The sequence below is a fragment of the Aulonocara sp. 'chitande type north' Nkhata Bay genome, linkage group LG22 (assembly GCF_057382095.1).
Source record: "Aulonocara sp. 'chitande type north' Nkhata Bay isolate Kocher_YH1m ecotype deep benthic linkage group LG22, A_spYH_male_GT1.1, whole genome shotgun sequence".
Classification (NCBI taxonomy): domain Eukaryota; kingdom Metazoa; phylum Chordata; class Actinopteri; order Cichliformes; family Cichlidae; genus Aulonocara; species Aulonocara sp. 'chitande type north' Nkhata Bay.
Window position 1 is genome coordinate 19,746,954 of NC_141364.1, and position 22,439 is coordinate 19,769,392.

At 42.6% G+C, this 22,439-nt stretch overlaps 1 protein-coding gene across 7 annotated transcripts; it reads right to left on the minus strand.

Moving 5' to 3' along the window:
* Nucleotides 1-958: 958 nt before the first annotated feature.
* On the minus strand, nucleotides 959-21,704 carry nfyc (nuclear transcription factor Y, gamma). Of its 7 annotated transcripts, none has more exons than XM_086281055.1 (11): nucleotides 21,554-21,704; nucleotides 10,776-10,882; nucleotides 10,601-10,669; nucleotides 8,777-8,890; nucleotides 6,905-7,000; nucleotides 5,685-5,861; nucleotides 3,872-3,940; nucleotides 3,287-3,445; nucleotides 2,873-2,977; nucleotides 2,671-2,730; nucleotides 959-2,314 (listed from the first exon to the last, which is right to left on the minus strand). In XM_086281055.1, the coding sequence occupies exons 2-11, from the start codon at nucleotides 10,872-10,874 to the stop codon at nucleotides 2,195-2,197; spliced, it is 1,068 nt and encodes a 355-aa protein (XP_086137181.1). In that variant the 5' UTR covers nucleotides 10,875-10,882; nucleotides 21,554-21,704; the 3' UTR covers nucleotides 959-2,194. The 7 variants fall into 7 exon arrangements, with proteins under 7 accessions (XP_086137181.1, XP_086137178.1, XP_086137180.1 ...); XM_086281052.1 differs by having other exon boundaries at nucleotides 10,601-10,672; nucleotides 21,554-21,703; XM_086281054.1 differs by lacking the exon at nucleotides 21,554-21,704 and adding an exon at nucleotides 18,488-18,604 and having other exon boundaries at nucleotides 10,601-10,672.
* Between the last annotated feature and the right edge of the window lie 735 nt (nucleotides 21,705-22,439).

A 22,439-nucleotide genomic window follows, 5' to 3' on the forward strand; every position in this document is an offset into this window, starting at 1 on the left:
CAAGCTCAACTCCCAGTCCTACTGCCAGTTTCTGGAAGACACCTTCTTCAAGCAGTGGTACAGAAGAAGTCTGCATCCTTCAAGAAAAACATGATTTTCATGCAGGACAATGCTCCATCACACGCGTCCAAGTACTCCACAGCGTGGCTGGCAAGAAAGGGTATAAAAGAAGAAAAACTAATGACATGGCCTCCTTGTTCACCTGATCTGAACCCCATTGAGAACCTGTGGTCCATCATCAAATGTGAGATTTACAAGGAGGGAAAACAGTACACCTCTCTGAACAGTGTCTGGGAGGCTGTGGTTGCTGCTGCACGCAATGTTGATGGTGAACAGATCAAAACACTGACAGAATCCATGAATGGCAGGCTTTTGAGTGTCCTTGCAAAGAAAGGTGGCTATATTGGTCGCTGATTTGTTTTTGTTTTGTTTTTGAATGTCAGAAATGTATATTTGTGAATGTGGAGATGTTATATTGGTTTCACTGGTAAAAATAAATAATTGAAATGGGTATATATTTGTTTTTTGTTAAGTTGCCTAATAATTATGCACAGTAATAGTCACCTGCACACACAGATATCCCCCTAAAATAGCTAAAACTAAAAACAAACTAAAAACTACTTCCAAAAACATTCAGCTTTGATATTAATGAGTTTTTTGGGTTCATTGAGAACATGGTTGTTGTTCAATAATAAAATTATTCCTCAAAAATACAACTTGCCTAATAATTCTGCACTCCCTGTATATGGCAAAGACCTGTTGTGGTGGGACGCGTCTACCTGTAAATATAGCATATGGTGATGCCTAGGTTGGTTCAGTCCTATCTCGTGGTCCTGGTGACTTTCTCTCCTGTCTCCCTGTATACTAGCAAGGTGCTTAACTGCCCGAAAACAATAAACAATGGAGACGTAGATTAGCTCTTAATAACACAAACTCAAAGATAACCAAACAGACCAAGTTGAGAAGGTATGGCTTTTAATTTTTTTTGTCGTCACAAAGTTTGTTTACAAAAAAAACAGGAACATCAAAAATAAAATTGTACCTATCTATTGCATGTCATGCTGGCAGTTTGAACTACATGCAAAAACAACAATAATAATAACATTGATAATACTCATTACTGTACAAAAAAAATAAAAAAATAATGGGCAATATATCGGGCCAAACATCATTTTAAGCCAAAAGAAAAACACTCATTGAAAACAAGGAGAGTTCTATAAAAAGGGTGCTTTTCCCCCTCCAGACGGAGTCATGTGTTTGTACATGAGACTCAAACCGGGGCACAAGACTCGAGACTCGAAAACCACCCAAGCCGAGAGGGCTGTGTGAAACTGCATAGAGGCAGAAAAAAGTTTCCCCACTCTAAGGACAAAGGGATGGGGGGGGAAATAATCAGAAGAGTAAGGATGAATGTGCGTGTGCTTCCATCGCAAACATCACATTCACAAATAGCCTGTACAGTTTGAAGCCCTTACAACGTAAAGTCATGCGTCATCATCATTATGGAAAACACAACAAACTACATGAAAATATCCTTAAACCTCAACCTCTTCACTATCCCTTAGATTGACTTGGTGTATAAAGTGATATCTGAGGTATATGGTTTAGTTTTATCCAACTACATGACAAACAATGAGTAAGGTGGGTTTTTTTTAATAATGATAATAAAAAATAATAATAATAATAATAAAAAATAAAAATAAAAATAAAAACTTCCCATGGCTACCCTAAACCTAGAGCAGCTTCTGTAGACAAAGACGGACATTTTCCAAATTCATTTCCAAATGAAGAGCAAGGTGTGAATCAACACTTTATAGTCTAAAAATCTGTAAAAGGTTGGAAATGACGGGAAGAAAAATAAATTTAGTCTGTGCAAAGACTGTTGTCAGGGACTGTGGAAGTGGCTGCACAACGTAAAGTCATCCATTCAATAAGGGTGACACAAGCACAAGATTGGATGATCATAACGTATGATTGTGAAAGAGTCAATCAGCGTCCCTTTGGTTTTTGATCCAGTGTAGTAAATTTATTACAAAACATGAGTGTTACAAGATTTCAGGTCCCTCGTTGCAATGAGCCGTGCTTAAAATGAATTATTGAGAGTCCTTTTTGTCAAAGTTGATGGCATCCGTCTGCATCGCGTGGGCTGGTGTGCGTGCTGTATGTGTGAGAGGAGAAAGTCTCCTGGCAGGGCTCATTCAGTGCTGACCTGCGTGACCTGTGTGTCAGTTGTCTGGTTGGTAGACTGGATGAACATTGGCTGGGTCAGCTCCTGTCCTGCTGGCATTGTCACCTGCTGTATCTGATACAATTGCTGAGAAAAAGGAGGAAAGATGGCGAGGTTTAAGGTTGCGTGTGTTCAGTTTTCTGTGAGCTTTTTTTATTAGATCTTAGTGGATTACACACCTTTCATTGTTACAAGATGACATTAAAAATGCTCAATAAGACATTTAATTTATGATCTTCTGATAACAATTCCCTCTACTGTTTGAATTAACAGGATTTAGAAGTGCAAATGTCCACTGGTTATCAGCCAGTTGTTTAAGTAGTTAAAATGAGACAATCCAAGAAAGATAGAAAAGCGTAAATAAGAACAATGTGCCATTTGTCACCTGAAAACAAATAAAACACTAAAATTTCAAAATTGTATTTATTTGTTGCACGTGTTACCTGGCCATCAGTAAACTGGCTGAATTGCTGCTGTCCTTGTTGTACTTCTGTCTGTGTGATCTAAAGAGAGAGCAAGTTATTCACTCACTGGGATTCACAAGCAGCTTCATACCATAACTGACAAGTGTAAACACATCCAGTCATAGTTTATTACAGCTAAGTGCTTGGACATCAGCTGGATTTCTTGCTGTTGTAGGGTTACCTGCTGGGTGTTTGCAAGAGTCTGAATCTGCCCCTGGACCACTTGTGCTCCAGAGACGGGCTGGGCTAGGCGGATGTATTGCAGCTGTCCCGTATTTAGTTGTACCTACAGCCAACCGACACAAGGGGGAGACAAAGTTTGGTTTAGAGAAAAGGTCATTTGAGCAGAGAGGTCACAGCCATTTTCCTGCTCTGGACTACAGGAATGAGAAACCTTAACGTTCCTCTAGTGAATTTTTAACCTTTTCGAACTTAACAGCTCACATCAAATACTGATGGATGTTAAATTCACATGTTTGTCTTGCACCACAATATCAAACAACATCATGCAGCAAACACATTACACTGTCCATCATCTCTCTTTAAAAAAAAAAACAAAACTGATAATTTCCTTTTCCATCCTGTCATTTCTTACTGGGATTTGCTGGATCTCTCCAGTGTTGGTGATGATCTGCTGCATGACCTGCATGGTCTGGCCTTGGGCTTGAGCTGTCTGAGCCTGACCCTGGGCTGTGGCAGCCTGGACAATCTGCACCTGCTGGCCTTCACCCACCTGCATGGTGACAGGCGCACTCTAAAGCAGACAAGAGCAGAAAAGAGAAGAAAACACAGATAAACAAACAGACGACACCGGTTGTTTACGTAGCAGAAGCATGTAGTTAAGCAAGGAAGCAGTAAATCATTATCTTTTCTGGAGTACAATAAATCTTAAACCAAGAGTTGGAAGCCTAGGTATCCTTAAATTTTAAGTCTGCGAGTAGCTTATTAAGCAGGCACAATAAGATTCAGGGACATAACGTGAAAACGCAGGTTCGTCCTCTCTCTCTGTTTTGTCTGCAGGTGATGTTTGTTAGGATCATGTGACAATCACCCCTAAAGACCTCAGTCACCTGAGCAGGACAGAGTTTGTAGGCGGCCATCACCTAAGAGGCTGTGGCACAAAGCAGTGGCCTCTTTCTCTGTGTGTGGTTAGCAAACATATGAAAGCATGTGTGTTTACCGTGATGGGCGTGCCCTGTGATTGCACCTGCACCTGCTGTAACTGCTGCATGGTGGCACCTTGCAACATCTGATGGCCGACAGAAAAGAAATGGGAAAATGAGAGAAAGACACATAGTGAGAAAGCAGCGAGTGCACAAACTCAACACAAAAACGTAAGCGGAACTGGCACGTATGCAGAGAAAGATTGAAATGTAGGAGCAGCAAACAGTGGCATATAGGCAGTTGATGACATTTACGAGCATGTTTATGAAATATGCAAGTAAAACGGGAGGAGGTTGATAAAAAGGATGATGTGAAATGATAAAAATTAAATTGTTAAAAAAAAAAACACAAAAAGAAAACATGGTGGTAACTGAACAGGTAGTTAAAAATGTATAAAATACATCACAGTTGCATTTACAGAAGCTCAACAAAGGCCAACTGCAGATTTTAAGTTGTTGAGGGTTGTTGGCCTGAGAGAAAAGTGACAGAATCGGTACAGCACTGACAGTGACGCTGAAAGCGCCACACACAGACGCACAAATAAAGGATGTGAAATGGGAACTCGCCTCATTTTAATCTCTGCACTGACTTATACTTCTTCATCCTGCAGGACTACTGCTAACACCTTAATGCGCACTCCAAATCTGTTGTACCAAACATGACATCTGTCTGATGAGTTAGAAGTAATCCAATCAGCTCCGTCTTTCACATGGGAATTATGTCATTTGAATAGACAACTACGTAACCTTTAGTCCTGACATTACTAAGTGGATAAAAACAATCAGAGAAATGTTGCAAAGCTTCAAAATTTCACAGATTTTAATTTAAAACTGAGTTAAAATCTCACCTTTTTGAAGTGCCACCTTGTAAACAGTCAAAGATTGCGTTTACATAAGGTTAATGTCAAAGTGTGGCTTGGGACTGCAGCAGGAGCAGGAGTGTGAATCACACCAGGTCTAAACAAGTATGACAGCTCAGCTACAGGCAGTGTGCTGAAGCAGCATGAAGCATCACACCAGCCCAGCAGCAAGGCTACATGACATGCAGAGTGCAAACCGGAGAGGAGGAGTGCTCAGCAGAAAAAGTAGCAGGAATGAAATAATTAGAGAGATGAACTGAATGGTGCCCCTACATATGTGTGCTTGTTATCTCGATGGGTGGTGAAAATGCAGAACCCTCAGGAGAAAAACCTCATCCTAGGACTCTGAGTGTGTATTTGTTTGTATATAAATGGGGATGTTGTTCCATTAAGAGGTTATTGATTCACAGTTTCTCCTGTCTTTTAGCTCAAACAGGAAGTATTTATGAAGTTGAGGACAAGTTTCTAGGGCAGAATATACCCCTCTCTCACTAATATGATATGCTGCTATACAACGCCTCTATTTTGGACTCAATATTACAGTAACTGTGTAAATTACTTAATAAGACGTATTTAAAGTTGAGTAAATAAGAGATCAGGGAACGTTCTGTTCCCTGTGTGCAAGGTGTCCATGTATGTGTAAAGCTGGATTTGCTGGGTGTGTTTCGATGCCGTATTAATCCTGCTGGCAGGAGAGTGGTCAGCTCCTACATGTTAGCTACGAATAATATCAATAAATCCAGTGAGTCAATCCAAGAAATATGAGACTCCTAGGACTTCTAGGAAGAGGACTTCTAGAAAGAGGTCATCTTTCAGGTGTTACTCCAGCACACAATGAAACCAATTTTTTTCCCCCTCTAAAGTACCATACATGAGTCTAACGGGGATTTTGCAGAATTAGTTTTTGCAGGTGGTTTCACTTTGAGTGTTTCCTTGCGACGTGCACTACAAAGCACATTGCTAACCGTACCTGTCCCTGTTGCGGCTGTGCGATGATGATCTGTCCGGGCTGGATGGTCGCCGCTGTCTGCGCAGCAGGTTGCTGGCCCTGCTGTGCGCCCTGCACCTGCACGGCTCCGGGCTGCTGGGCCAAGGTGAAGTAGTACTGCACTGGCTCTGCTGGAGCAACAGACTGACGCATCTCCTCCTGAGAAATATACACACATTGGACGCCTATCAGTCCGTTGCATCTCCATGAATTATTTTTACCGGTGTAACGGTAGACCGAGTCTGATAAATAACTGATGGGATGTGACTGGGGAAGAGTAACGTAATCTGGGTACAAGATCCATCCATACTGGTTGATAACATGCAATGCAAGTCCGGAGGCATGCTGAGGTGATGTGTTGGTGCTAATCAGCCTTAAAATTTCAGTATTACAACCTGTAATGCTAAAGGGGTAACTTACAAATCGAATGAAACTTAATAATGTGATAACCGCTGGCATGCTTTCCCTGGTCCAGCAACAGAAATGTAACATCAGGGTTGTCAGATAAATCAGGGCAGTTCAGCACCTTAAATGCTGAGCTGGTATACAGGTGTTAAACTTAAAACCCAATAAACTGTCCATAAACACCGACCCATATCATTTTGTTTTGTAATTCACTAATGAGCAGGCTTCGTCTGGATGAGGTTTCTCCATCACCAGAAGCGTAAACACCCCTCTCCCAGCTCCATGACAACACAGCTGAGAGTGTAGGATGTTTACATGTCTGGAGACAGTCTACGTGACAGCAAATTTAAATATCTCACTCTTCCACCTTTGAAAGTTCCTTATACATCAATTTAATGTAACTGATATTGGCCATTAATCGCCTGCCATAACATTTTAAGCAGTTTTCTTTCAGCATCTTCATTGAGTCATGTCCTGACCGGAGCCATGGTTTTAACACTTTGTTATAGCAGACACTGTATGGTACCAGCTTCCACAAACTAGTTTAATCACTGAGGTTACTGTTGGCGGTCTGAGGCAATAAGACGCTGCAAACATCCGACTGAAAGCCCTCGCTGTCAAAACCTCAGCTTCCAGTCAAGGATGTTTACAGCACCTCCAGGTTGCCAACAATGGAAAGTACCTGAGATGAATACCCAAATCATCAGCTCTTTATCCTGTGGTAACTTTAATGAGATACCAGCTGTTTCCCTGTCACAGTGTAGGTAATAAATACTATAATGAGGCCGCTTTCCTACCTGTCGTTTGGGGGGCTTCAGGTCGTCCCGGGGCACGATGTCAATCAGGAAGTCAAACTGGTCGAACTTTGTTATTGCCATGGCAATGTCATTCCTCTGTGAATATAAAATATAAAGAGAAAGTCAAGCAAAGAGGTCAGCGCTTTAGTATGCCAATTCTATATGCGCAGCCACCTATTTATAAACATGCCTCTAGGTCTGAGGTCATCACTCCCAAAACAACCAGACAAGGGAGATTTGTATACAGTTCCTAGTAGTACTTAGATGGGTGTTTGCTTTAATATTTGAATTTAAAGGATACGTTTAGAGCTTAATCAGTTAGTCAGCTCAAAACTCTAGCAACACATGCAGTATACAAAAGGACTGTGTTTCTAGACCAACACATCTTCATGAGTGTTATCATATAAAAAGGTATTAAGCAGGGAACCAAAAACACCGTAACACATTTATCCACATGCAAATCGACCTCTAGGGCACCCAAGCCAAAACATGCTGATCTACCCATAAACGTCTTTGTTCTACACAAGTTTTGACTTCTAGCAGATCAGATTGATAATTTATTGTGCGATTCAAATAACACTGTCTCCAAACAAAACATTACTAAAGGCAAACGGAATAATAAACCCACCACCAGAGGACCACAGTGAGAAACGCACATCTGTGTGTGAGATAAGTGTAAATGAGGACGAATGACATTTTCCTGCCCTCATGAGCACATTCTCTGCTTCTATACCCCTTCCTATATCCACACCAGTGTGCTGTGTCTGTGGAATTTTCCACAGGATATTGGCTGTCAGGACCCCCCACCCCCCTCCATTGTGACCCTCCCCTTCACTAGAGGCTATATTTAGTACCTTGATTAATATCTGGTAACATCAGGTCACATCCACACTTGTTCTATTGATGAGCGTTGCTATGGTGACCCCAATTGGCGTGCCCTCTTCACAAAAGGATCAGGCTCTACATGTGTATGCGTGTGGAAATGGAGGGCACCACTTTCCCTCACTTAGGGAAATGAAAAAAAAAAATCCTGTATTCATGAAGTGAAGCATCACATGCAACTAATGCGTCATCTGTAGTGTACAAGGCAATTAACGTGTGCACAGTCACAGTAGATGAAGTTTCTATTTTAAAGTGTGCACTGCAGAGCTCTAAAAAACTGTTTCTTGACCAATAAAAAACATAGAACTACCATTTGGGACAGAGCTATATTAACAGCAAAACAAGTGTACTTCCAAAGCAGGCCTTCAGCACAAGACAAACTGTGATAAGATAGATTTTCTCCTCTTTCTACCTGCGTTGGCATACACAAACATATCCATGGACTGCTAATCTCTCAGAGGTATGTGAATGGATAAAGTGGACTTAAGGGCTTTCATGTTCTGCTCCACAGTTTTTCTCTACTTGACATGCAGGTGAGACATATTCCAGACTGATTCTTCTCAACCGCTTCCGTCAGTGCTTTCATGTTCTCCGATTCCTTTTTCATCCGTATCTTTCCAGGCCTCACCTTTATTCAGCTCTGGTACAGCAGAGGATGCTAAAAGGCACCAGGGGAAAAGTGGGTCACCGGCACCCGCCTGGATTTGCTTTTAAAGTGAATGGAGGGAGAAGGAACTTAACAGAGAGACCGTCCTCAAGGGGATGCTGGTATGGGGTCTCTGCTTGTACATGCACACTGACACTGGCACTTAGTGAATAAGAAGCACGAAACCAAAAAGATAGCCAATTGATGTCAGAGTGTGGGTATTACAACTGGGGCTGTGTGTGTATCGGGAGGTCCAATCCACTTAAAGTAGGATTTGCTAAGGATTACAAAAAAGCATGTCATATGGAGGAGTTTAAATATAAAGAAAAAGAAATGTCTATAACCTGTAGTGTGCGTCGCTTGTTGTCCTCGGTGTGGATCCACGCCCTGAGGGTGAGCTCTGTGATGAAGATCTGAGCTGCTTTGGCAAACAGGACCGGAGCTTCTGCACTGATCATCTGTACAGTAGAGATAGTGTTACACCTGGTTAAACACACCCACAGTCCATCAATCAAACATCAGCAATCGCTCAGGACCTCAGTCACAGCCGGCCATATCAAAGTCACAGCTGCTGCAAAAATAACCAACATACATTCACTTGTTAAATAAAGACTGCGTAGTTACTAGCATAGATGCTTACGCAGAGTTGAGTGGGTACTTTTAATCTATTTCTTTCTGCTCATAAGCACTGAACTCTAAAATCAATTCCCATAAAAATGTATTTCTTATATGTTCATAAAAGCAATGCTTAAATGAACAGTTGTACTGACGCTATAACACTCACACATGCTTGCACTGCATCTGTGCAAGGTGCTGTGTCAGGACTGACAGAAGAGTCTTTCCTTCGGATATGTTAGTGATCTCCTGATCTCTTTACCGCTGTAAGCTGCTGCTTAACTAAGGGGATAGCATTCTTGACACGACATACTCAAGCCACACACAAACACAGAGCAGAGGCTTTCTTTTTAGAGGCTATGAACAATTCTGACTGACAATCAGGTGTAATGGGGGGGGGAACCACTCCTCCATGACTCGTAACTGCCTGGTGGAGTGGTTCCTTCTGTCACATCAAAAAAAAAGAAAAAAAGCCACATTAACCTGAGCAGATCTTCAAATGTAGCAGTGGTATTACAATATGGCCCAAATCAATGCTTTTATCTGTAATAACTTGTGATATTCTTCTGGTTCATTTTAGCCATTAACATGAAGTGCAATTCCCAGCAAAGTGGGTTATATTTTAAAAATTCCACAAGTGGAAAAAGAGAAATCTTAAAACCAAAAAGCAGTTCACTGCTACAAATGTCTGCATTAGCAGCTTTCTACATAAAATCACATTAATTAGCTACTTGCTACACTGCAGGTCTTGCAATGTCACAAAATGATGCCCAATTATTCCTTCACGCATCGATAATGTTTTAACGTAAACCCATTTGATTAAAAAAAAAAAAAAAAAAAAAAAAAAAAGAGCTACTATCACCAGTGGCTGCTGAATGCAAAGAGTTGATACAACTTTTTAATTGAAAAATTATCTTTAATTATGAAATAATAATTGCATCTTTGAGTCCATTTATTGAGTGGTCTGAGCACAAAAAGCCACAGACCAACAACTTGATAAGAACCAAGCTTCAACTGAATCAACAATTTCCAACACAGCAATACGTTTTTGTCAGAAAATAAAGTTAAACTAGAAATATCAAAGGGGCAACCAATTAAACGAAAACAACAGAACTACATTTTGCCATAATTTGTCCTGTCCCAGGGGACTGGAGTAGTTTCTTCCATATAGATGGATCATGACAGGTCACCGTGTGGTCTGGTATGTGAATTATATATTATGTAACTTCACAGTTACCAGACACAACCCAAATCACCAGCTATGGAACGTTTTGACCCAACGCGCTGGACAGAGCTCTTTATTGCACGTCTGTCAAAAAACACCACGAGAAAATATATCTGCAGGGAAGTGGAGTATCACCTCACAAGATACTTTTTTTTTTTTTTTTTTTTTTGGGGGGCCTAGGATTAAGCTACATGTTTCCCACTTTTGATAGCATGTTCTTTAAAACAAGTATGGCACACCCTTCGTGAAAGGCATAGTAATAAAGATATCTAGTTCTTTTTAATACACACCCTCTCTCTCAGTTTCATTATTCAGGTTCTCCTCTTACCTTCACATCCTCATCCAACTTCATGATTTTCTTGATTCGGGCTAAAGGCAACTCCTGCACACGGAAATCCTTCTGAGGACAACAGATTGATACAGTTAAGTACAGAATAAAGCTGAAACTGCAACTTTTTCCTTTTTTTCTGCATTATTTGTCTGTTTGCATGAGTGTTACGTACCACAGTCAAGTTCCTGATCTCCTCCATGACACGAGGCCAGAAGGACTGCAGTGTTTGCTGGGCATCGCTGCCCGTGGCTCCAAAACCATCTCCAGACATCTTCTAATCTGCTCAAAGAGAAGAAGAGAAAGAAGATGATGGATACAAGAAAATGATCGATCATTTCAAAGCAAAAAACAAGCGATATGGAGATTCGGAGACAGATCAAGAATGTAATACCATTGCAAAACAAGGCCTTACTGCACAGAGCTCTTCCTGTGTGTCAGAACCACATATCCTATCAAAGTCTGTAATTATAATACAGTGAAATTGAAAATAGAACCCCGGCAGGCTTCTATTATTGTCCCTGTGGGATGTTGACAAGCCTAAGAACCCACCAATAGACTGGCTGCGCACTCCACGATTATGAATGGGTCCCTCACCTTTGGCACATAGCTGCAGCTCCTCTACAAACAAGCACATCATGTGCAAGTCAACTGCTTTTGGTGAGCCCGCAAGTGAACAGTGTTGAAGCAACAGATGCAAGAGTGTGCCATAAAGAAACAACCTAATTGCAAACTGACAAATTGTGAAGACACGCAGAGATACAAACCATCCAAATAAACTGAAATAAATTACTGCTAACACAGCCAGAGCTCCTACAGAGGATCCAACGGTTGAAAGAGGATCCAGCAGGTTACTATGGCATGCCAGGAATCTGCTGGAGGAATATTAGCCGGCCTGTCTGAGCATGTAGAGCTTCAAGTGCCCTGATTGTTCCACCTCACTCTCCCCCTTTTCTCCGTACCTCGATGAAAAGATTGAGCAGGAGGGAGAAGACGGAGAAACGTGAAGGTACAGAACAAGAGATGAGTGTGTAAAGCTACTCAAGAGAGACCGGATGTGTTTGTGTGTGTTGCTGTGGGAGGGCTAGTGCCTTGTCCAGTTCAGCATTAATCCAGCGCTAAGACAAAGTGCCAAAGGCTTTAGACAGATACTTTGGGGGAAGTAAGAGACAGACAGGGCCACAGCGACACTGCTATGCAAACCAGCAATGTGGGTCAAACAAGACAGAAAAAGGGAGACACAGAGTGGTAGAAAAGGAGATATGTCACTATAAAGAAAATGTTAGAAGAATGAAGGGGGGGGGGGGGGGGGGGGGGCGCTTCTTTTTCTTTTCTCACCCTGGGCCAACAAGCATGAATAGTTCCATGTCTGGTTCAGCTGACAGACCAATACATTACAAGAAACAGCCTTTCAAACACGCCATCCAGTGTCTCTCCCTCTAGGTTCAGTCACAGCTTTGTTGTAAGGGACTGTTTGACTTTGGGGCCACATCAGCTCTTTTAACTGCAGCGCTTAAGTGCAGTTATAAATATTTTAAACCAATGAACGACTGATTCTGCATGCAGGCTCGTTACCTGATTGATTTTTGACAGGAAAGATTGACTCTCCTGCAAGTTGCATCAGTAGAATAATATAGAAGAAGCACTGCTGCATCCTGTTCTGTTGTTCAGTTTTCGACAGACAGTAGCCTAAATCAATAAGACAGAATGCCGGGTGAGAGAGGGGGGAGAGGGGGCTTTATATAAATCAATCAGGCCGCTTGTAGCTATGGCATGCCAGGCTAGTGATTGACCTTGACAGTGTCTCTCCTTCCCTGTCTGACGCTCCAGTGTCCAGTTGCATTTCAAGGTTGATTGAAAACCTGCAGTCTCCAGAACAATCCCAGCATCCCACAGGGCAGGAATGACTGATGGGAATTGTAGTTTTTTTTATTCCTCCATTCTTCCCACATAAGACAGGTGGACTGACCTCTGCCAGTTCTTTTGCTGCCTCCAAGTACCTTGCAACAAAATGAACCCAAAGACGGGATGAACAAAATAAGCATCATCCACATAACACATCATCTTGTAAACAAAACAATTTGGTATCAATGAATGTGCATTATATGTGAGACTATGTGGTTCAAACTGGGGCAAAATAAGACGATGAGAAACAAATAATTAGGCTTAGGATTACAGAAGCCCTATCAGTTATAAAACGGCAACTATAAAACACATAAACCTCCCAAGTTCCTCCTCCTGCGCCCTTATACACCTCACTTCTCATAAACTAAAGCTGTTAGAGGAGTGTGCTAATATCAAACCACACACAAACCCCCAACTACCTCTTTCTGACCCTGTGACCTTCAATGTAAATATACGCAACTACATTAACCACAGCGGCAAAAAGAGGGAGGGGAGGTGCAGGGGAAGTCGCTATGTGAGAAGAAATGAGAAAGCATATGTGAGGAGAGGCATGCTAAAGCGTGAGAGAGGAAAGAAGCAACAGAACAATATAAGCGAGAGAGAAGAGAAGGCTAAGTGTCAACATGCCCTTGAGCATTGCTCCTCCAGCTTGGTAGCATATTCTACCGAGTATATAACTGCATAACCAAATTGCCCAATGCTTTGCATCAACGGAAAGTTTGCGTGGGAGCCGATTCCGCTGACTTTGTGCAACACCTTCTATGGTCTGGGCCTACCCTTGTCAAATAAACACAGTGAATGGGGCTATCCTCTGCACGAAAAAAAAAATGTTGAATCTCCTCAAAAGCTAATAAATGTCAACACTGTAAGACACGAAAAAGGTCTGGAGATTGATGCAAAGTCAAGATGGCTTATTTTATCTGAAGGGATAAGCACCATTTACCTCCATATTTCAGTTCAGCAAGCTTTAAAGCGCTACTTAAATGGAATTTTCTTGCTAGTCCAGTTCACTTCTTACTACTTATGGGGAGCGTTATCAGTCACTCAAGATAAAGTCTCTGTAAATGTTGTGCTTGTGTTTGCTTTGAAGCAGACTCGCTATTGCTAAAAATTCCAAATTATTCTGTTGAATCACGCAATGAAATTGACAAGCTCATTCCTGCTGTGTTGTTCTAATCTGCTGCTGTTGCTATATTAGGGTACATGGTGTTGTTCTCTGCTGTGCTTCTCTCTTCTCCTCTTCCCTGCAGCTCTGTTGTCCTTCATCAGGTCATCGAGACAGAATCGCTGGTGTTGGGTTTCCTTCAGCTCTTTTCTATGTGTGCATCTTTGAGGACAAACGTCTCGACCTCGTCGACTTCGTTCCAACACAGCAACTTGCTCTTCCTCCTTCAGCAGCTCTACAGTCTCTTCTCCTAGCGCTTCCCTTCTCCCTTTATCACTCACGAGTATGCTTTTCTTGCATTTTCTGTCTTGTCTTACTTTCACCTGATCTCTTTGAGAAAGTCAACACTGCTCGGCTTCCAGCAGCTGAATCAGCGCTAATGCTGTTCTGCCAGCCGGGCCCTGCATCTCTATCTCATCCTCACCTCCCTCCCCACTCTTTCTGGCACGTCACATTAAGTGGCCATTCACAGCAGCACTGGCGTCTCGCTCGAACTCTGACATCACACCGCTTTACATGAGCTTTCAATTCCTGTCCAAATAAACCCGATAGGACACCGGCTTGATGGCAGGCAGAAATGCAGCAAACTGGAAACAAGGAGATCGTATCGCTTGGCTGATCCGTTTTTGTTTTTTTCTTTTTTTAAAGATAAGTGAACGAGAAAAGAAGAAGTAACATGCTTCTTTCTGCACAGTGACAATGTGCGAGATAACAGAGTTGGAATTAATTAACTGGCTTCTAGTTAAAGTGAAATGTTCTGCTTTTAATTGCCCTCTTAATGACCTGACAATCTGTGTAAACTGAGCCCAATTCTGAGGAGCATATTTGAAAGTGAACAAGTCGAGGCAGTGTGGGAGGACCTGAAGCCCCACTCGAGGCTACCGAGTGAACTTTTCACTGAGGTGTTTCAGTATCGCTATCACCGCCATGGATGATGAAGAAGCAGGCAGCTCATCTCAGATCTCTCTGTCACGTCACGTGTAAGCAAATGTAAAGCTAAGATAAAGTGAATCATATACTGAACCTTTATATATTTATACTGAATCTTCAAAGCCGGTTGACCATTTTTAAAATAATATTAAATATGAATATAAAGAGTTATCGCTGCCTCACCATTTTTTCAGATTAGTGTACAACTGCATGACAGCTACTACAGCAGTTGTAGTTTTAAAGAGTGACTTCTTGCTTTACAACTCTCCTTTCAATTCCCAAGGTTATCATATCTTTGCACATATAAAGACAACTGAGTTGACAGAAGAAATAGATTACTTTCAGTTTCTGTGCGTATTATAACCTCAGAGTAACCTTCTGCATTGTACCCTTCACACTTTCACATGTCAGCCTGGACAAAGAGTAAATACATACCCACATAGACTAGTTACCACCAAGAAGAAAGGTGAGATTTTTTTTCCTAAGATATAATACCAGCTATTGGATAGTCACTGGTCCACTGAGAGGTCTTAGGCAAGAAGTTAAATTTCCACATGCTGCTTTGTCACAAAACTGTCAGTGATGCAGAGTGGGCATTTCTGGAGGAAGGTCACCTAAGGTTGAAATCTGCTAGATTTCAACTAGATCACTAAGCAGAAAACTCAGTATAGTGCTCACATAAACCAAGCTATGTCATTTGGACATTTGAGAACCTAACCAATGTTTAATGATGACTGTTTAATAAGACAGCTTTATCCTGATTTAGTGCACTCAGTCTGTTGGAACAAATACAGCCTAAGTAACAAACGTCACACTAACAAACACTGATGTTAAATCGTGGTCATAAATCCAATGAGCGTATCCACAGATTCTCAAATATTAAAGCACTAACCGTGCTGAACCCGATCACAAATACCAGTCAGAAATAAACTGGCAAGGATACAGCATACAGGGTAAATGATCTACTCAGGAAAAAACAAAAAACAAGAAGTTTGCAGCCAGGAATTACAGATTAATTACTCAAATGCACGCAGTGGTTTCACAGATGGTGGTACAATTAAATATGAACAGACAGGATTTTAATGACACACATGCTCACTTTGACCTACAGCGTAACATCCTTTTGGCATGGCCGGACCGATCTAGCCGACCCAACGGCCCTGTAAACTTTGCCCTTGGTTCTGCTTCAAGCCAACTCCAGGAAGTGCTAGTCACTGATCTCCCAAGGTCATTCAACAGAGGAGAGAAACCAGAGAGGGGGGAGGGAGAGAGAGAGAGAGAGATGAAAGAGAGAAGGGGAGGGAGAGGGGGAGGATAGAAAAGAGCAGGTTTTCCAACTTTCACTGCAGCACTTAAGTGACCCTAGCGGTTCAGGCGGTGTACTTTCTAAGAAGCCTAATGAAAACACCACATAATGTACATACTAGCTGTGCTCTGCATCCCGCTTTTAATTTCACTTCTTCTTGGGCCTCTCCTTCCCTCTGCATGTTTCCCTCTCGGTGCGGTTGGAGAGACTGCAGGAGTCAATCTCACATTCCTATGACCTTCATCCAATGCTAGGCCCAGTCTCTGGCGTCAAAGTAGGCAGGGCTAAAGGCACCTGCATATTACAAGCTGGGATACGGCCGACTCCCCCTGGGTGCCGACACACACTGTCTTTAGTGAAAGTGTACACATGTAAGAGCACAGTGGGGGCGGGAACAAAAGAGTAAACCTACAGTTGCTGTGGTCACCTTAGTGATGAGCGGAAAGGCCTAGCTATGTGCAAGAGGTTTGCGTGTTTTGTTTACTTTTTCCTCCCCTGGTGTGCCTATGGTTTGGCGTAGGGTACAAATGATATTCAAATCTCATGCAGACCGCAGCCAACCCTGGGATTTGGCAGCGAGGGCTTCAACTTAAGAGTTATTTTTAGTCTCCCTCTCTCAATCTCCCTCGCTTGCTCGCTCTTTCCCCAACGGGACTTTGCTTTGTCAAAGGCACCAATGGAAACTTTCAATTAGGGAGAAAAGGAGGAGAGAGGCACGGAGTCAGAGGCAAAGTGAGAGAAGAGGCACCCTACACAGATTCCATCAGAAGAGATCAGATCAAACTATTAGCCTCCTCTGCCCCTGAAGCTGACAAGCTGACAGGCTGTCCCATCTGGGTGTCTGGCACTGTCATGGTGAGGGGCCTGGGGGGTCCTGAGGTCACTGCAACCAGCTGCACCTCCACCCCTGGGGACTACTGACGCCAACAGTGACAACAACTCTCAGAGATATCCTCTCCACATATACAGCAAATCTTCTTTTAACATGGATGTCTTCTTTGCTGCTGAACTCTGCGCCACCATCTGCCATGAAAATGTTAATTGGGACATTAGGAGAAAAAGTGGGGTCTTGGCCAGCGACCCCAAGACTCTGTGGCCACAGGGCCCAAGGACACCACCGAAACAGCAGAGTGCATCTAAGCACAAAGTCAGTATCTGGCTGCCGTGCACTTCTATGCAGTCGATAACGGGGCACTGAGTACGTGAAGCGTGTTTGTGTGCACACTGGTCCAAAGTCAAAACAAGTGACATCCAAAGACAGAGCAATAATGCAAAGTGAAATTCGACGATGAAAACATAATGCTAAACAGCTATATTATTTTATGAACACCGTTCTGTAAAACCATATAGCACTGAAATGACAAATGAAGGACGTAGATGACAGCCATGCACGTAAATACACAAATTGCACAACACCAATCTCCCAAGGTGAGAACTACAGGACAGGTGAGGGGAGGGGGAGGAAATGGGGGGGGAGGGGTGAGGATGGCTGTAAAGGACAGACATCTCATCGTTGCAGAGTGATGGAGAAACATCAAAAAGTGGACTTTTTTTTTTTTGAAAAAAAACCAAAAACCAAAGACAACTTAAGGTCTTCTCGCTGTGTATGTGTTCAGCTGTCAGACTTACCCCTGTGCCCTTCATGGTGAACGACCTGGAGCACAGCAGAGTAGAGAGAAACAGATAGCCCTGTCCAAGTCTCCTTGAAAGCAGCAGCAGAGGCAGCACAGAGGTTGACAGAAAAACTCTCGTGCTCCTTCACTTCCTTCAGTCCCCCTGATCGTATCAACAGACAAAAGGCACTCTGGCTGGCTTTAAAAAGGCTTTAAGCCCGGACACAGAGCGAAGAGCGAGCCCCCCCTTCTTCCACCCCTCCCTCTTTTCTCTCTCTCTCCCACTCTGCCTTTACACATTGCCCCGTCTCCTTCAACAGCCTCCCAATGTCCTCTTCCAACCTAGACATACAACCCCGTCTCTGCTGTTTCTCTTCAGCCCAATTCCCCTCAACTCGCTGACCTTCTCTCTCTTTCTCCTCCTTTTCTGCTCCCTAACCCTCCTCCTCCTCTCCCATGTGTTTGTCTTTGAGGTGACCCCTGGCCTGGTGCAGAGAAGAAGGTGAGAAGGAATAGAAGGACCAGCACAGCGGCAGGCAACAGAGCAACAGCAGGCAAACAGTACAGCGGCACTCCCGACTCACAGACAAAAATCTCTAGCCTCCTTCCCCTTTAACATTCAAGAGTAATCAATCTAGCATGCTACATGATACTCAAACCCCGCCTCACAGCCAGCTCCCACCTCACTCCGATACTCGAAACCAATGAGACGACTGTGTCCTCACACACTATTGGTAGCCACACACACCAATCAGCTCTGACAAATCCCCTGCTCCTCCTCTTTCCTCTGCCCAACCCCCTTTTACCGACAGCCAACTTCCTGCTCTAAGTTACCTTGAGCTGCAGGATAGGGGTCAGGGAAAAGAAAAGAGGAAGAGAGAGTAGACATGAGTATAGATGGAAAAGAGCAGATAAAGTTGTGGAAAGCTCTGCAGGGAGTGAGTGAGGGTGTGCTGGTTGTGGCTTGCCTTGCCATTGTCTGTCCTCAAGCGGTCTCTACTTCTCCTGCTGCTGGACGGATGAAAAAGCTTCCACGGGCTGCTCTCTGACAACTGCTCTCTGCTTATTTACAATGTCAAACTAAATGTCTCCCTAAGCCCCGCCTGCGCTCTGCTTGTACAGGCTGATGGCAATGTGATGCAGACAGCTAGGCGGGTCCCTTATTGGCTGAACCAAGTGCCAGAATTGATGCCGCATGTTGCATCCACATGATTTAAAGTACAAAAGCATACTAAGCAGACTCCCTGTCTCATACCTGTGCACGGTCTTACATGCACACCCACACACATGCACATTTTGTCCTTGCATTCTCAGTTATCCTTGCTCACAGTCACAGGTACACAATGAAAACATCTAACCTCCAGCCAGCCTACCTCTAACAATGAGATCACGTCACTCTTAATATTATTCTAACAGAGGAACAAATATGTCTACATGCATGGTCATGCATTATTTATTCAGAATATGAATTAGCTACATGAACTCCATTCAACTCATTTTTTGAGGCAACTTAATGCAACCACTATAAATCCCATGACATCTTACACAGTGTCAATGAAATACACACAATAAACTATTCTGTGCAAAACAAATCAATGGAGAGCCTTTGTACAAAATGGAACAATCAGCTGACTAGATAGCAGTTGTGGAAGAAGGCAGAGAGAAAAAAAAAGAAAAAAAAAAGAGAAAGAGTTCATTTGACTCTCATCCTATTTGTGGATAAACAAGAATTAAGAGATATGGGTGAAAACCCATAAACAAAGACAATGTTGTCTTGACCCCAAAAACTGTGCTCACAGCAACTTCCACAATGGTAACGTCATCAAAAAAACCATGTCAGCAATGTCACACAATGTCCTTCTTGTTAAGTCTCCATTGCTTAAATGTGCATACTTTCGACACAAAAACCTTTAGTTTGCAACTCAAGAGAGTGATTTTAGTACTCATGTGCACAACTCATGATGTTTAATGCACCACCTACGATGTGAATGCTTCTACTTCTAATGGGCAAACCTGTTAAAAGCTTAAAGTAAACTGCTGAGATGCGACCAAGTGGCGGTGCAGCCCAAAGGTTAAGCTTTAATTTAAAAAAAAAAACAAAAAAACATACAGACTGTAGAGAGGAACACATCCAGCTACAAAAGTCTGGAGAGATAATAAACTGCCCTATCAATGAAAAACCGTGGTGGGGGTGGAGTGGGGACCGGAAGGATGGAGAAGGACAGAGAGGAGAGTTGCTACAGGATGGGAGGGGTAGAACAAGTGGAGGGAGGGCGAGAGCACAAGATAGACTCAAGAGAAACAAAGCTAAATGTTCCCTTTACTATTTTTGTGAGGAGCATGGGGACTAGAGCAGGTACTACAGACATCCAGTTAATGATTAGAGCAGAGCTGCACAAAGACTAATCTCTCCACTGCTGCTGCCATGCTCGAACAGCTCTCTGTAGCTGCATTCAGCCTACCCAAAATGCCTCAGTAATGACACCTGGCAAGGTCACCGCAGAAATGAGACCTTCCCATGACCTGTACTGCCCATAGCAGGAACATGTTTGCTTTCTCTGACGCTGTTTAGAGATAAACATGCACCAAGTAGACGTTGGGTTTCATAAACACAGCAGCTACCCTGAGGGTAGCCAGGCCAAGCATTCACCTGCAAACATGGAAAAAACACATGAGCACCTGCAAAACGACATGGTAAGCTGGGTGACTTGCACACAGCTTACTTATGCTGTCTAAGGTGTTCTAATATCCCAGGCTTTTTAAATATGATCTCAACTGCTCAATTAAACCTACACACAAATGATGACGTAATGCATACCTTCTCTAGAGAGATAAAGTTTACTAAGCTGCACACCGTTTTTGCCCCGCTGATAAGAGCTGATTAAACTCTCATATTCTTTATTAAGTTCTTATTTTCGTGGGAACACAAAGAGACTATTGTTTTTTGCACACAGGTCGTAATGAGAATGGGGTGAATGTCTGTTAGGTTTAAAGCATAACTAAACTAAATATTAACTTGGTGAAGCTTCATGTTGTGTGACTTTGTTTGGTTAGTATGGTTGAAAATACATTTGTATTCATTAATTGAACACTGTGTGAAGATTTTTTCCCCAAAGTACTAAATAGTGGAAACAAAGGCATGATATAGTCATCACAGGGAATTCACACGAAGACTAGAGCAGCTTTGCTGTTTAACACCCCAGCATTTAGCACGGAGTTTGACTTCAAAAAGTCGCTACATTATAAGGTGTTTGGGTTTAACACAGAGGCTAACAGGAGCCACTGAATTCAATGCTATATTCAACGCTAGCATACGGAAGCCGGTATATATTCGTCACACAAAGGATGCTAAATAAACTACAAAATACTGAGATGCACTGTAGTGCTGTGTATCCACTGTGAAATGCTTAACGGAGTAGGCGTAGGGAGACACATGCAGCATACTAGCTAATAGGATGGTCACTGCCGACGGTGACTTTATGCTAACGTTAGTGGAGTTAATGTTAGCTTGCTGGGGATACAGACTGATGAGCGCTGTACAGCTCAGCGTGTGTAATTTTAATTACCAGCTGACAGCGAGTCTTCCAACATATGAAAGTTTGCAAAGGTTTGCAATGCTAGGAAGAAACAGTCTAACCAATAAAGACAACGTTTGGATCTGTCCTTCAGACCAATCAAACCTCGGACTAGATTCCACCAATCAAGGTTTTTAGGGCTAAGTTCGTTCTGCAACTGGCGCCATTCGGGGTCAGGAGCAAATAGCCAGTGTGTCTGACAATCGCTCGGATATGAGCCAAAATGGTGGACACAAAACATCAGTTTCCTGAGCGTCCGTGATCCTTTCAGCGGGCCACCAATAAGCGCCTCAGAGAGCGGGGAGGGAAATGGCGCCTATGTTCATCTTCCAAAACAATCGTCTATTGGTCAAGAACAGCAAATGAAAAGAAGCGAAGTAATTACCGCTACCTCCAGCCAACACGGACAACTTTCATGTAAACACTCCACATATAAATGAATTTTAATTTCTTACTCACTTTCTTTAACGGGTTCGAAGTGAAGTCCAGCTCAGCGTATTATTTATTTTATTTAGCCTGCAAGGGGAAACAAGATGGCTGCTATTCGAACCGGAAAGAGTCCAACGCGATGACGTAGAGGTTACGTTCCCTGAGAAACAGCGTCAGTTTTTTTTAATTATTTGATTCACTAAACAGTTAATTGCTCAGGTAGTCCTCATTTATAGTAAAATTAGCAAAGTGACTTGGAAAAAACAACAAATGCATTTTATATATACACAGATACACAAAATGAGCATCGGAATGGGGGAAAAGGTGATTTCATTGACTTTGAATGAGGCATGGCTGCTGGTCTGAGTATTTCAGAAACTGCTGATCAACTGAGATCTTCACAGTCAACCAAAAAAATAAATATATCAAATCAAATCACTTTTATTGTCACATCACATGTGCAGGTACACTGGTACAGAACATGTGAGTGAAATTCTTGTGTGCAAGCTTCATCCATATATCCAGTGAGTTCTCTGAGAGAAAATGCCTTGTTGATGTCAGTGGTCAGAGAACAGACTGTTTCAAGCTTAGAGGAAGGCATCAGTCACTCAAATAACCACTCATTAAACACAATTTATGCAGCAGCGTATTTCTTAATGCACAATAAGTCCAACCTTGAAGTAGATGAGCTTTAGCTGCAGAAGATCACATTGGGTGCCACTTGTGTCAGCTAAGAACAGGAAACTGAGGCTACAATTTGCCCAGGCTAAGCAAAATTGGGCAATAGAAGATTGTAGAGCAGTCAGTGTTTTCCTCAGAGTCTCACTTTCTGCTGCAACATTCAGATGGTAGGTTCAGAATTTGGCATAAATATGAAAGCCCTTCCCTTTATAACCAGTGTTCCCATCTTCTAATG

Coding starts and splice junctions, on each gene's coding strand:
- nfyc (XM_086281052.1), bottom strand. CDS start 10,874: ATGTCTGGAGATGGTTTTGGAGCCACGGGCAGCGATGCCCAGCAAACA. Junction 7,001..8,776: donor ACAAGCGACGCACACTACAG/GTTATAGACATT, acceptor TTATATTCACAG/AGGAATGACATTGCCATGGC. Junction 3,446..3,871: donor CACAGGGCACGCCCATCACG/GTAAACACACAT, acceptor TGTCTGCTTTAG/AGTGCGCCTGTCACCATGCA.